Source organism: Dipodomys spectabilis, unplaced genomic scaffold (genome assembly GCF_019054845.1).
Source record: "Dipodomys spectabilis isolate Male_0828 unplaced genomic scaffold, ASM1905484v1 ptg000365l, whole genome shotgun sequence".
In the NCBI taxonomy this organism is placed as follows: Eukaryota; Metazoa; Chordata; class Mammalia; order Rodentia; family Heteromyidae; genus Dipodomys; species Dipodomys spectabilis.
Genome location: NW_024871042.1, coordinates 2,685,487 through 2,697,972, shown reverse-complemented (window position 1 = coordinate 2,697,972; position 12,486 = coordinate 2,685,487). Strand labels below are relative to the sequence as shown.

General features: G+C 38.3%; 1 protein-coding gene across 2 annotated transcripts in view; it reads left to right on the top strand.

Annotated features, from left to right (window-relative positions):
* The window catches only part of Kif16b (kinesin family member 16B), a 264,333-nt gene that overhangs the window by 51,301 nt on the left and 200,546 nt on the right, over positions 1 to 12,486 (top strand). For both annotated transcript variants that reach the window (XM_042666398.1, XM_042666397.1), the window contains exons 7-12: positions 1,409 to 1,551; positions 2,909 to 3,077; positions 3,188 to 3,319; positions 4,470 to 4,645; positions 9,261 to 9,326; positions 12,389 to 12,448. In XM_042666398.1, coding sequence (XP_042522332.1) covers positions 1,409 to 1,551; positions 2,909 to 3,077; positions 3,188 to 3,319; positions 4,470 to 4,645; positions 9,261 to 9,326; positions 12,389 to 12,448 — 746 coding nt within the window. The remainder of the gene's footprint in view (positions 1 to 1,408; positions 1,552 to 2,908; positions 3,078 to 3,187; positions 3,320 to 4,469; positions 4,646 to 9,260; positions 9,327 to 12,388; positions 12,449 to 12,486) is intronic.

The following is a 12,486-nucleotide window of genomic DNA, read 5'->3' as shown; positions in this document are numbered from 1 at the left end:
TGGGTAGTAGTGGGAGGGGACAGGTGAATAGAAAGGAGGAGCGGGCAAATATAGTCATATAATATACGTAAACATACACAAATGGAGCAAGGAAACTCCATGAGTCTGGTTGAGGAAGGAGGAGGAGGAAAGGTATGATTGATCAAAATGTAGTGTATCCATAAACAGACATGTTAAAATGAAACACCCTTGTGCAACCAGTTGGAGCTAATAAAAGGGAAAAAGAATTGTGAAGTTGCAAGTCAGATCTGAATGATGATAATGGATTTTATGTCTTAAACAATAGTAGAATGTGAAAAAAATGGGAGGAATAGTTTCAACTTAAGTTTCAGACAGATGACTAATTTTTTCAAACATACAAAGAGCTCCTGTGAATCAATAAGGATATATCCAGCAACCAAGGAGACAAAGGCAAAGAATGGAGTGTTTATAGAAATGAGTGTTTTAATGATTTTTATTTGAGGTGTTGAGGAATTGAACCAAAGGCTCCTTATGGTAGCCAAGCCCTCCACAACTACCTCTAGTTCAAAAGAGTACATTTTTTATTGTTCTTCTGCAATGCTGGGGATTGAACTCAGGGCTTGGTTCATGTATGCTAGACAATTCTCTAACACAGCCTTAAAAATGCATGGGAAGGCATCTTGACTATGACAGAATATTTTTTTGATATGGATTATATGAAAAAGTAAGATGCAAAATGATGTTTATGGTATGCTACATTTTGTTGTGGTGAGTGTGGTGATGGTGTTAGGGATAAAATGCAGGGCCTCATGCATGCCGCTGAGCTCCATTCCAGTGCAGTGTGCACTATGGCCCCATTGGTATGAAAGAGAGGAAAAGTTGGTGATACACACACACACACACACACACACACACACACATACACATACATACATACACATGCATGCATGTATATGTTATATCTAATGTTCGAGTTATTTTTTGAAGTATGTCTTCATATACTGAAGACATAGACACTGATAGTATTTAGTTATTTGACAAAAGGGGGTAAGGGGAGCCTTAAGGGAGAGATCGAACCTTACACGGTGTAGCTTTTACCTTTGGAATCCTATGAATATATAAAATACACACTTAAAGGATTAAAAATGTGCTTTTACAGTTTTGCATAGGGTATTTGCCTTTACATTTTTCTTCTTCCTGCAATGACTACTGTTCAGAAGTTGATATTAGTGGCCTTTAGTAGCGAAGATGAGGTAGCTGAGGTCCATTAAGGTTAGGAACCTGGGCAGCCACATTATATGCCACTATGGTAGAAACAAGTGAGCCTTAAGTGGTTGACAGATTCTAGTCATACACTATTTCTTAGGGGAATTTCCAGTCACTGTATAATGGGCAGATTTCTTCACCCCCTCCTCCTCCTTTTTTTTTTTTTTTTTGTTCCTGACAGACTTATCCAAACATTTGGTACAGAATTATGGCGATGTGGAAGAACTTATGGATGCAGGAAATATTAATCGTACCACAGCGGCTACTGGGATGAATGATGTCAGTAGCCGGTCTCACGCCATCTTCACCATCAAATTCACACAGGTAAGGGCAGCCAGTAGGTAGCCATGGGGCCAGCTGTGTGGAGCTGGTTGGCTTCCCTCCTGGAGATCTTTACTTGCTGATTAGCCCCAGCTGAGGATTGATCACTGTTGAACCAAGAGCAGGAGCAAGTAAAGGTGACAGACTGTCATTTCCTTGTTAATTAGAGTTGAACAAGTGCTGGGCACTGAGTTTCTCCGTGGTTACAATCACAGTAATTTTTAAATATCCTGATGGGTACCCTTAAGAAATATTGAGCAGGCTTCCACCTTGTTTGAGACATTAAAAAAAAAAAAGCCCAACTTGCTCTGTGCCTAATTAAGCAAAAGTTTTCATTGTTGTTAGCACTGTGGGAGATAATGGATTGCAAGTCCGACCAGCTGGAAGCCAAGGTGAGTAAGTGAGGGCAGCACATTATCACTCCATGGAGCTCACCCCACCGTGTTGATTATGATTATTAGAGTGATAGCAAAGGACAGAACATTTATGTAAGTGCCAGTGTGAGAATTCATTATGGCTCACATGCAGAAGATGGCGAACGTGTGTGGAAAAGGGTGAGGAAAGTAGTTTGGCCCTGGGACTGGGAGAGCATGGGGGCCTATGCAGATGCAGAGCCCCTTTGGTATCAGTTGTAGGAGTTGGAGCTCTTCTCACCCACATCCACCCTTGGGCACACCAGAAACAAGTCAGCATTTTTAATCACCTAGGGACATCAGAGAACAGGACAGTTAAGAAGATTCCCTAAGGTCAACCAGAACACCTCTGTACACATTCCCCACATCTTTTACCTTTGTTCCAGATCCTGGGTATTTAAAATGATCAGGATATTTAAAGGTACTGTTCTGCTGTACAGCAGCTTGCTGGTGACTCTATGTTTTTTCCTTTTTTTCTTCGCAATTTGATTCAAAATGTAGAAGGTAGATTAAAAGAAGCCTTTGGAAAAGTAACATCGTGAAACAAAATATTTTCAGAGTGGTGAAATGATCTTTTACATATTTGTCTATGGTTATATTTTGGAGAGCCTTTGTTGCTTTGAATGCTGGAGCTTCTGGACAAGAATAGGCATTTTTCACTCCAGAGCATACTTTAGTGTCTACCTTTATGTTCTTCTAGATTTGCTTTGTTGAGAAAGGCAAGGGTTTGATTCATGGTGCGCTTCTTCAGAAAGCTTCGGAATCACATAGGATGGACTTAGTTTTGGAAAATTTTTTTAGGAAGTCTGAAGGCTGGTAAAACAAAAAAGGAGAGAAAAAAACAATTAACCCTGAGAAATTTCAGTGGAAAGCAATTGGTTTTTGTTTTATAAAGACCATTGGGACCCTTTGGGTCTCTTCAGTTTTTCTTTCCTATCTTACCACAGGCAAAGTTTGATTCTGAAATGCCATGTGAAACTGTGAGTAAGATTCACCTGGTGGATCTTGCTGGAAGTGAGCGTGCGGATGCCACTGGTGCCACCGGGGTCAGGCTCAAAGAAGGAGGGAATATTAACAAGTCCCTTGTCACTCTGGGAAACGTCATTTCTGCCTTAGGTAGGTGCTTGCTCACCTCCTGCTCGGTTTTTTTTTTTTTTTGTGAAACAAAATTAGAGGAACGTGAAACAGTGATTCTTTCCTCTCCCTTGTTTCCATCTTCCTTACAGCTGATTTATCTCAGGATGCAGCAAACCCTCTGGTGAAGAAGAAGCAAGTTTTTGTGCCTTACAGGGATTCTGTTTTGACTTGGTTGTTGAAAGATAGCCTTGGAGGAAACTCTAAAACCATCATGATTGCCAGTAAGAGTTTCTAAGTTATTTTCCTGAGCATCTGAAGTTTCCCGTGAATTAGCTGAAAGTCTTTTAAATTGAAATTGGGATATTGCACCTTTATATTTAAAAAAATTACTGGTTTATCTACCTTGAAAATCACCTGCATCCAGAAACCCAGTCTTATCCCTTATCAACTCTTGGATAGATGTGTATGGTCTGGGGGCTGTGGTGACCTGCAGAGACTTTCAGTGTTTCTTTACATAAGTTAAGAAGGTAGAAAACTTCTAAAGTTCCCCAATTTGTACTAGAAAATCATTATAGGGGCACAAAGTAAGAAAGAAATGATCCAGCCTGTTCTATTTAAAGCAGTATGTGTGAGATTTAAAAGTAAAAAGCATGAGGAAAAAAATCAATAAACATAACAAATCATGGTAATAATACCTTATGTCTATATTGACAAATTAGCTCTTAAGAAATGCAATAGAGAAAAATAACAGAGGAGATGATTGTTGAGAATTTATGAATTCTTTCTTTCCTAGCTCTACTTTCTTGTCCCTGTTCCCCTCCCTCCTCTTTCCTTCCCTCTCTCTATTTTCTTTACTGCCTTTGCCATGCCTTAAGCAAGGAGTGGGGAACCTACCTTGGGATATACTCTCCATGAACAACCAATAAGTCTCCCAGACTTAAACTTGGGTGGTATGGGGGTGAGAGGGATAGGATTAGTCAAAGTTTCCATAGGAAAAGGGTTAACTAGTCTACTGACTCCGTTGAATATATTGGTGTGCTCTGTGGCAGTTTAAAAATGATAGGTTTTGCCAGAAGTTCTAGAAACATTTTAATCCCTGATTAATGTTGATATACACAAGTAGTCTTGAATGATCCTCTTATGTTTTCAACTCAGAAAATATCTTAACTGTGGCAAGGTAGCATATATCATATATTAAAGTTGGGTAGCTGGCTGATAAAAGTCTTGGGAAAAAAGCAGAATGAAATTTGGTATAGTGAGCACCTTTTCCTATAAATCTTAGATAATTTTTAATATTCATTACGCTGGCAATGAATATTTAGTTTATCCAGTGACCTGAGTTAAATCTGACTTTTAAATTGCAAACCAGCTTTGTGTTAAATGAAACATGGAGTGCTGGATAAATTATTTTTTTGAATTCATTCTTCACAGCCATTTCACCTGCTGATGTCAATTATGGAGAAACCCTAAGTACACTTCGCTATGCAAATAGAGCCAAAAACATCATCAACAAGCCTACCATTAACGAGGATGCCAACGTCAAGCTCATCCGGGAGCTGCGAGCTGAAATAGCCAGACTGAAAGCTCTGCTTGCTCAAGGGAATCAGGTCAGGTTTTTCTGAGATTTATAGATTATTTTCTTTGAGTAATGGCATCTATTTCTGGATCTTAATGAGACAATTATCTCCTAGTATTGATTTAAGTAAATAAGTGCTAAGTAAAGCTTCCAGTGAGTTAGCCAATCCGTCCTTCACACCAGCTCCTATTGGCCTTTGCATTCCTTATGGGCTCTGTGTCTAAGATCTTATCCACTAAGCCCGAAATGATTAACTATCTTAACAGTTATCAATTATGGATGGAAATTTAGCATGCAATTGGATTAGCGGCATAATCTCCATTAGTGGGAAGAAGTTGAGATGCTTTGAGTAATATTTAAAATTCTACCCAGGCATTTTATGACTTTACAGCTCATTGAACAGAGAGGAACAACTTGTGTAAACACCTTTCTGAATGTCTGTTCCTTCCCAGCCATCACAGAGGAGGTGTGAGGACTCAGTGACAGGTGTGACACTGAGTATCTGCTGTCTGGCTGCAACACTGGCCCTGGGGCCTTACATGATGGTTGCAAGGGATCACTGGGGTTGAAGTGAGGAGGCCTGCTCTTTGTGTTTTTTTCCCAGCAAGCTTCCTTTTTGTCCATAAAGTTATGCTGTGGTGATGACTTAGTGTGAGCCAAGTTCCCAGGGGCTTAGATAGGCTCTGAAGAGAGGCCACAGTTAGGGTGGGCTTTATAAACCTAGGATGTTAGACTGCACTTAGAAGTAAAGATACATTTCATCTGGTTTTCTTAACCCACAAATGGATGGATGTCTTTAGAATATCATTAAAAGGCCTACTTTTCTTTCCATGCAAAATGGTCTCTCTGGAACAGCGCTTTCTGTACAGGAGTACATGGCCTTGGAAGCTCTTGATGTTCCATAGTTTGATCTATGAAAATATCAGCAGGATGAAATCCTCACAGAGGTTCCTGGACCCTGAAATAGATCCATAGTCCTTTCCCATATGATGACCAACAACAGTGAAATAGGACACCTTCATGCACTGAAAGATGTCTCCACATACCTTTACTTGGAGAATGGAGCTTCCCATGTACAAAAGGAAATTATCAGAATGAGCAGTGCACTTAAATAGCATGTTACAATTTATAACATGGATCACAATTCAATTCATTCATATGATTTGTTATTGGAATCCTTTCTTAATCTCCATCCTTCTTTCCTTCCCTCCCTCTCTCTCTCTCCTTTCCTTCCCTCCCTCCCTCTCTCTCCTTTCCTTCCCTAGGTTTGAACTCTGCTTCCTTATACCAGACAGGTGTTTTATTGCTTGAGCCATACCTCCCAGACTTCTTTTTTTATTGTGAAAATACCTCCCAGACTTCTATTTTTAGGTATTCTTTGCCTAGATTCTCTACATTTTCACCTAGGGCCAATCTTGGATCCAGATTCTCTTATCTATGTCTCCTTAGTAGCTGAGATTACATCCTTAGGCTTGTTGGTTGAGATAAGATCTTACTAACTTTTGGCCTGGGATGGCCTTGAACCACTTGATCTCTGCCTCCTATGTAACTGGAATTATAGGTATGAGTCTCTGTGCCTGACTCTTTAATGTTTCTCAATCATTATTTTTCTAAAGTAAGCATTTAAAGATGATTTGATAGAGTCATCTAATTTTCTATATGTGAAGGAAAAATTTTTTGAAGATTCTCTTTAATCTTTCTTTAAACTCTTCTTTAATCATTTATGAGGTTAAAAGAATGAAAGGAAAACAGAGAAAATAAACTAGAATGAAGAGTCTTATACAGGCAGCAAAACTCTATCAAAACTTTCAGCAGTATCTTCAGAGGTATTAATATGCCAAAGCATTGCCTTTAGATTTTTTTGTCTTGTTTCTTTCATGACCTTAGAATACTGCTGTAATTAAGGCAGTATTTTTATTATTTTTATCTTGGCATTGACGATGGAAAAATATATTTTAGAACACATAAAGAAACGGTAAAACTTGGGTAAGTTTAATATGTACATTACAGTGAAAATGCGAGTCCACTATAAAATAATTTATCGATGAGACAATATAGGCTTATTCTAAATTTGTAATGCTTAACAAAATAAGCAGGTATTTCATTTAAGTGCTCATTAAAAATGTCTGAATAAATCTTCCCCAGGACATTGATCCCCCTCTGGAATATTCTTTTCTTTTCTTTTTTTTTTTCCAGGGCTGAGGACCGAACCCAGGGCCTTGCGTGCACTGGGCGGGTGCCCTTCCGCTGGGCTAAACCCTCAGCCCCCACCCTCTAGGATATTCTATTCCAAATGCTGCTATGGTTCCTTGAATATTTCTCGTCCAAATTCCATTTCTAGGTTATTTAAGTACAGCCAAATAAAAGCTCCTATTTTTTTTTGTCAGTTGTGGGGCTTGAACTCAGGGCCTGGACATTGTCCCTGAGCCTCTTTGTGCTTAAGGCTACTCTTTTCCACTTGAGCTATAAAGCTATTTCCAAAAGTTCCTTCTTTTAATAATTTCCTGTGTTTGCTTTTGCAAATGTCATGGGTTCAACTTTTAAAAGCAGAAAACCCTGGCACATATTGTATTGCTTTTCCTACTCTGTAGGTAGGGACATATAGACATGTATGTAGCTATATAGAATATGATATGGTAGTCACTGTAGTCTTTTATATGTATAATTCCATCAGTGGTTCACTACTAAGCTGTGAATGAAGTAGACATTTCTCAGCTTTGGTAGAGAAACAGAAGCCATACAGTAGGTTTTGTAAAATTGGCCAAAATAGTTTCATTGAATATTTTGTATGAAACACCATGCTGTATGCAATGACACTTTGTAGTCATGTGTTGACAAAGCTTCTGTACTTCCCAGGAAGGGCAGATTTTACTTTAGGTTAACCTTCATTTTCAATAAACCTGATAAATGGAGTTGCCAGCTGTAGAGCAAAGCAACATTTCTAATGATACAAATGACCCCTACCAACTTACTTCCAGAAAAGATGAAGTATATGCAACTGTAAATAGCAGCTGAAGGCAATGACTCTTGTAACTGGGTGCGTCTCCTAAAGGCCTATGGCAGATGAGCTTATGGCATTGTCACAGGAGATGCTGGTCCTGTGGGCTAGTTTCTAAACCGAGACGGGCTTTCCATATACTCATGAGATTATTCCTCATGCATGAGCAGTTATTCAAGAGGGCCAAGAGCCATTGTTCCTGCATGGACTGAGGATTGCTGTGGAGACTTGTTGTCAGGCTCTCAGCCATCAGGAGGACACCTGTGCTTCTCTGCCAACCAGTTCTGCTTTCTGTGGCATACACACAGATGCCCAGTGGGGCCCACAGTCATCTTGTTAGCCTAAATGTTTAACTGAGCCAATGAAAACTGACTGCTTTTGTTTGAAAAGAAATTAAAAACATGCTGCATCTCTGGGGAGGACAACTTGCAATTAAAAAGGAATCACACGTATAGATGACTCACAGATTCCCCTCCCAGGAGTTTATTCTGTTGATGTAGCCTTGTACACTGTATGCAGTTGGTTTAAGTGTAATCCTGTAGAGCAAAAGCTTTGAAAAATAAAACTGCATTTACATTAAGAGGATAAATTGTAAGTGTATAGAATAAATCAGAGGAAAGCATATATAATGAAATAATACCTAATGGAGTTAGAATTGTTAAACGGAAAGAAGCAGTTTTATTTTGTCTGATTTTCCCCCAGAAATTGTTGATTTAAAAGCCAGTGTGTGGGCCGGGATGTAGCTCAGTGTCAAAGTGCTAGCCTAGAAAGTACAACATCATGGGTTCAATCCCCAGTACCAAAACAGAAAGGACAAAAAAAACAAAGTCAATGTGGATCATATTATTTGTTTAAAAACACATTGAATACATGCTGTATAAGACCAAAATAACTTCAAATTTACTTCAAATTGGAAAAGAATGACTGCATAAGCAATGGGAGACTTCCTTTCTGCTTTCCTGTGACATCTTTGGCAGGGAGGTAGAACAGGGAACACTGAGCTCTTAGCACTCTAATCAGGATGAACAAGTCAAGAGTGCAGCTGAAGTCCAGTCTGGTTTCGTTTTCTTCTCATCCCTCCCAGTTCTACTCTGATTTTGGCCAATATCATCCTTACAGCCATCTTCACACTACACCAAGGGTAAAGATAAGGAGCTAGATAAGAAGATTGTAGTGTCATACATTGAATAGCACCCAGCAGGGTTCATAAATGAGTTTCACTCACCTAATTTCAATGTAGCTAACCCCCAAAGTCCATAGTTAAGCAAGATTTAGGCTTCTTGACCTATTGAATATTCTACTTTGTGCATATTCAAACAGACAGGTCCTTATGACTTGGGGTTTTAGATTGTGTTTGGTTTTGGTTAAAGATATCATAATGTTATGTTGTTTGTTCTCTTGATTTGTACTGCAGTGTAGATTTACAAGAAAACCATGATTTTTAGATAGTGTGAGATATGATATATATCCCATGGATTAGAGACTTGGTGATAACCCATACTCTTTGTTGTTGTGTGTGAATATTACTTAGTATTGTATTTAGTAGTTTGTAGAAGCGTTTGGTAATTATTATGTTCATGGAAAAAAATCCTCGCTGTATATTATTGCTTTTTATTAATTGTTGATATCCTTATGTGTTGAATTGCAGATTGCCCTCTTAGACTCTCCCACAGCTTTAAGTATGGAGGAAAAACTTCATCAGAATGAAGCAAGAGTAAGTGATGATTGACTTATTTTTTTTGACATTATAATGTGCATTATGTTCTTCTGAAGTTCATGCTTTCTAGTATTTCTGTTGGGGACAGTTTTTTTTTTTTTTCATTCCATGTATCCCTCCAACCCCATGATCATCTTTAAAGATGCACAACGGTTACATTTTCTGTGATTTAATAAGTGTGGTGATTTATGTGATGTATAACTGACTTCAGTAAAATTCACATGTAGGTCCTTTTGACAAAGCAGTGGGGCCACTCTGGCCCTCAGAGGAGACAAGGTCCTGGGCCAAGAGAGGCCATGTTTCACATTTACTAAATGGCAGTGGTCTTCCCAGCGCAAGGATGAGCACCATTTAGCTCTTGGACATTTCTAACTTATTTTCACTGTTTGGGGGCTCTTTCATAGGGAGAGGGGCAGAGATTAACTGGAAGAGAGAACATTATAGCAGGGGTGGAGGGTGGAGGGAATAAAACTGATGCTTGTGTCCTGGTGTTTGAAAACTAGTTCTATGGCTGATCTGGTTCTATGCTACTTTTTTTTTTTTTGGTCCAGTTGTGGGCCTGAACTCTGGGCCTGGGCACTGTCCCTCAGCTCTTCAGTTCAAGGCTAGCACTCTACCACTTGAGCCACAGTGCCACTTCCGGCTTTTTTCTTTTTGCTTATGTGGTGCTGAGGAATCAAACCCAGGGCCTCAAGCATGCAAGGCAAGCGCTCTACCACTGAGCCACATTCCTAGCCCTCTATGTTACTTCTTTAAAAATAAAAGGAAACAAATCTTGAAGAAAGGAGGAACAGACATTGGGAATATTTTTTTGGAGTCAATTTTCTTCCTGGTGCTACATGATTAAAAAAATTGGATTGTGTTATAGTATATACTCAGTAATACACAATGTGAAAGTTGTAGCTAGGAACTTGTTGACACTTCTCTAGATAATTAGGTTGATGAATATGCCGATAATGGCATTAATAAAAAACATTAGTTTGCTTAATCTATTTTGCTCATGAAATTTTATGTTTTAGTGCTTTCAGTTCTGATTTCAAGTGCTATGAAATGCTGAGGTATAGCAATAAATTGTTTATCAATTATAGTTTTTAGAAGTACCTAGCAAGTTAATAGACTTCAATAAACATTTTAATTTGAGTGCATTTAACATGCTGTGACAGAAATGACTGTGTCTTATTCACAACATTTTCTAAATATTTGCCTGTTTTTCTTTTTAACTTTTTGAAGTTGTTTGCCATCTGGTTGGTTATATATTTCATCATCTGATCACATTGTTAGAATTAGTGATTTATTAAGATTACTTGTATTAAATACAAGAGTACAAGGCATTTTTATATTTTTTATAGAGTTTGAAATATTTGAAATTGGAAAAGATTGTTTACTGACTCCTATTTCTTCACTGAGAACAAATACAGTTGGTATTTCTTCAGTTGGTGAAATATTGAATCATTTGCTCAGATAAGTTGCTAGTAAGGATCTGTGCACTGGTTAGTATTCCATATGCCAGTTTTTTTCCTTTCTGTAGGAAGGAAAGACAATAATATCCACTCTCTAAAATCTTTTCTAGAACAAAAAAACCACCACCCTCCTGACATTTGATGCTATCAAGAGTCTGGAGTTGGTACCAATGAACTGCAGGGTATGACTTGCTTCAGATGAATCAATTCAGTCTTACAGCAGAGAGCAAAGTCAGGGAGACATTTCTATTCTTGTTTCCTTTTTCACTAAGAAGATGGTAGCTTTTGACACTAAGAACTAGCAAAAGAAGGACAAACATTACAAAAAAAGTCAACTGAGAATCCCTATAGTATTATTTGAGATAAAGTGAAGAGTGAAATGGCCACTGAATGATAGCATGTGGGTGGGTAAGACATGCTGGTTTTCTTTTGGTGTAGGCCCTCCATTTCTAGACAACAGCATGCCTTCTTTGGTCAGGGTTGCTGACCGATGACCTGTCCAGTTACCACCACTCATGGTGCACATCATCTATGCACCTTTGTGGCCTGGTTTATTTCAGGGGCTCCTGGGTGGGAGACCTGAAAGCTCAAAGTTGGCTAGTTTTGGCTGTAGAGCAGGGGAGGGACAGTGACAGGCACAGAGAGGAAAGGCCTTAGGAACATGACTTTGAACTTTGAGCTCCTGCTAGCTTCTTTTCCTCAGGGCACCTTTTTATTCTTTTTTCCTCTGCTTCTCAATTCAAGTATCACTTTCTGCCTCTCAGTGAACTAATCATCAGAGTCATCTAAAACAGCTTTCTGGAACCAACAGAAAATTTCTATTAACTTGGACAAGCAGTTTTTAACCATGCTATATTCAACAGCTAGGGACATTTTCTTCCCTAAGTTACTGCCCAGTAAAAAGAAGCTGATTTTTATCAAAAAAAATTTTGCTTTCACTAAAAGAGTCAATTAAAGAACCACCATATATATATAAAAGGTAGAGTGAGATTTATAAACCCCATCAATTAGCTACAAAAGCAAATTATCTCCTAAAAGAGAACTGCACCATCAAGGTGATTTAATCAGCACATCTAATTACAAAGAAAAGTAAATGATTATTTCTTAGGACCTAAAGTAGAGTCAAGGAAAATTAACCCATCTAATAGGATATTGTCATCCTTAGGTTCATAATTTTAGCTAATAGTTCAAGGCAGCAGCTTCTAGTTAAGTACACTATAAAAAAAGACAATATTGTAGGTGATTGGACAAATTCCTGTCTGTTCTTTCCTTTGCCCTAACGTAGGATAAAATCAGTATGTATAATTGATTTTTGCTGATAGTTCTTATAGTAGAAAACTACAGCATATTTTTCTTTTTTTTGTTTTGTATTTTTTAATAAAGTTTGTAATCCAATGGACACACAAAACAAAACTGTGCTGAGGAAAACAGTTTCATAAATTAATAGTGTTAGGAGGTCTGGGGGCGGTCTGGGTTGCAGGAGGAGGGACTGGCTACAGCATATTTTTCTATAGTATATAAGAATTTGGAAACATTGCAGAAGTCATATTAATTTTTGAAAAGTAGAATAACCATATATACATATATGTTTGTTTTTAGGTTCAAGAATTGACAAAGGAGTGGACAAATAAGTGGAATGAAACCCAAAATATTTTGAAAGTAAGGACTATAAAAGGTGTTTGAGTTTTACTGTGCTG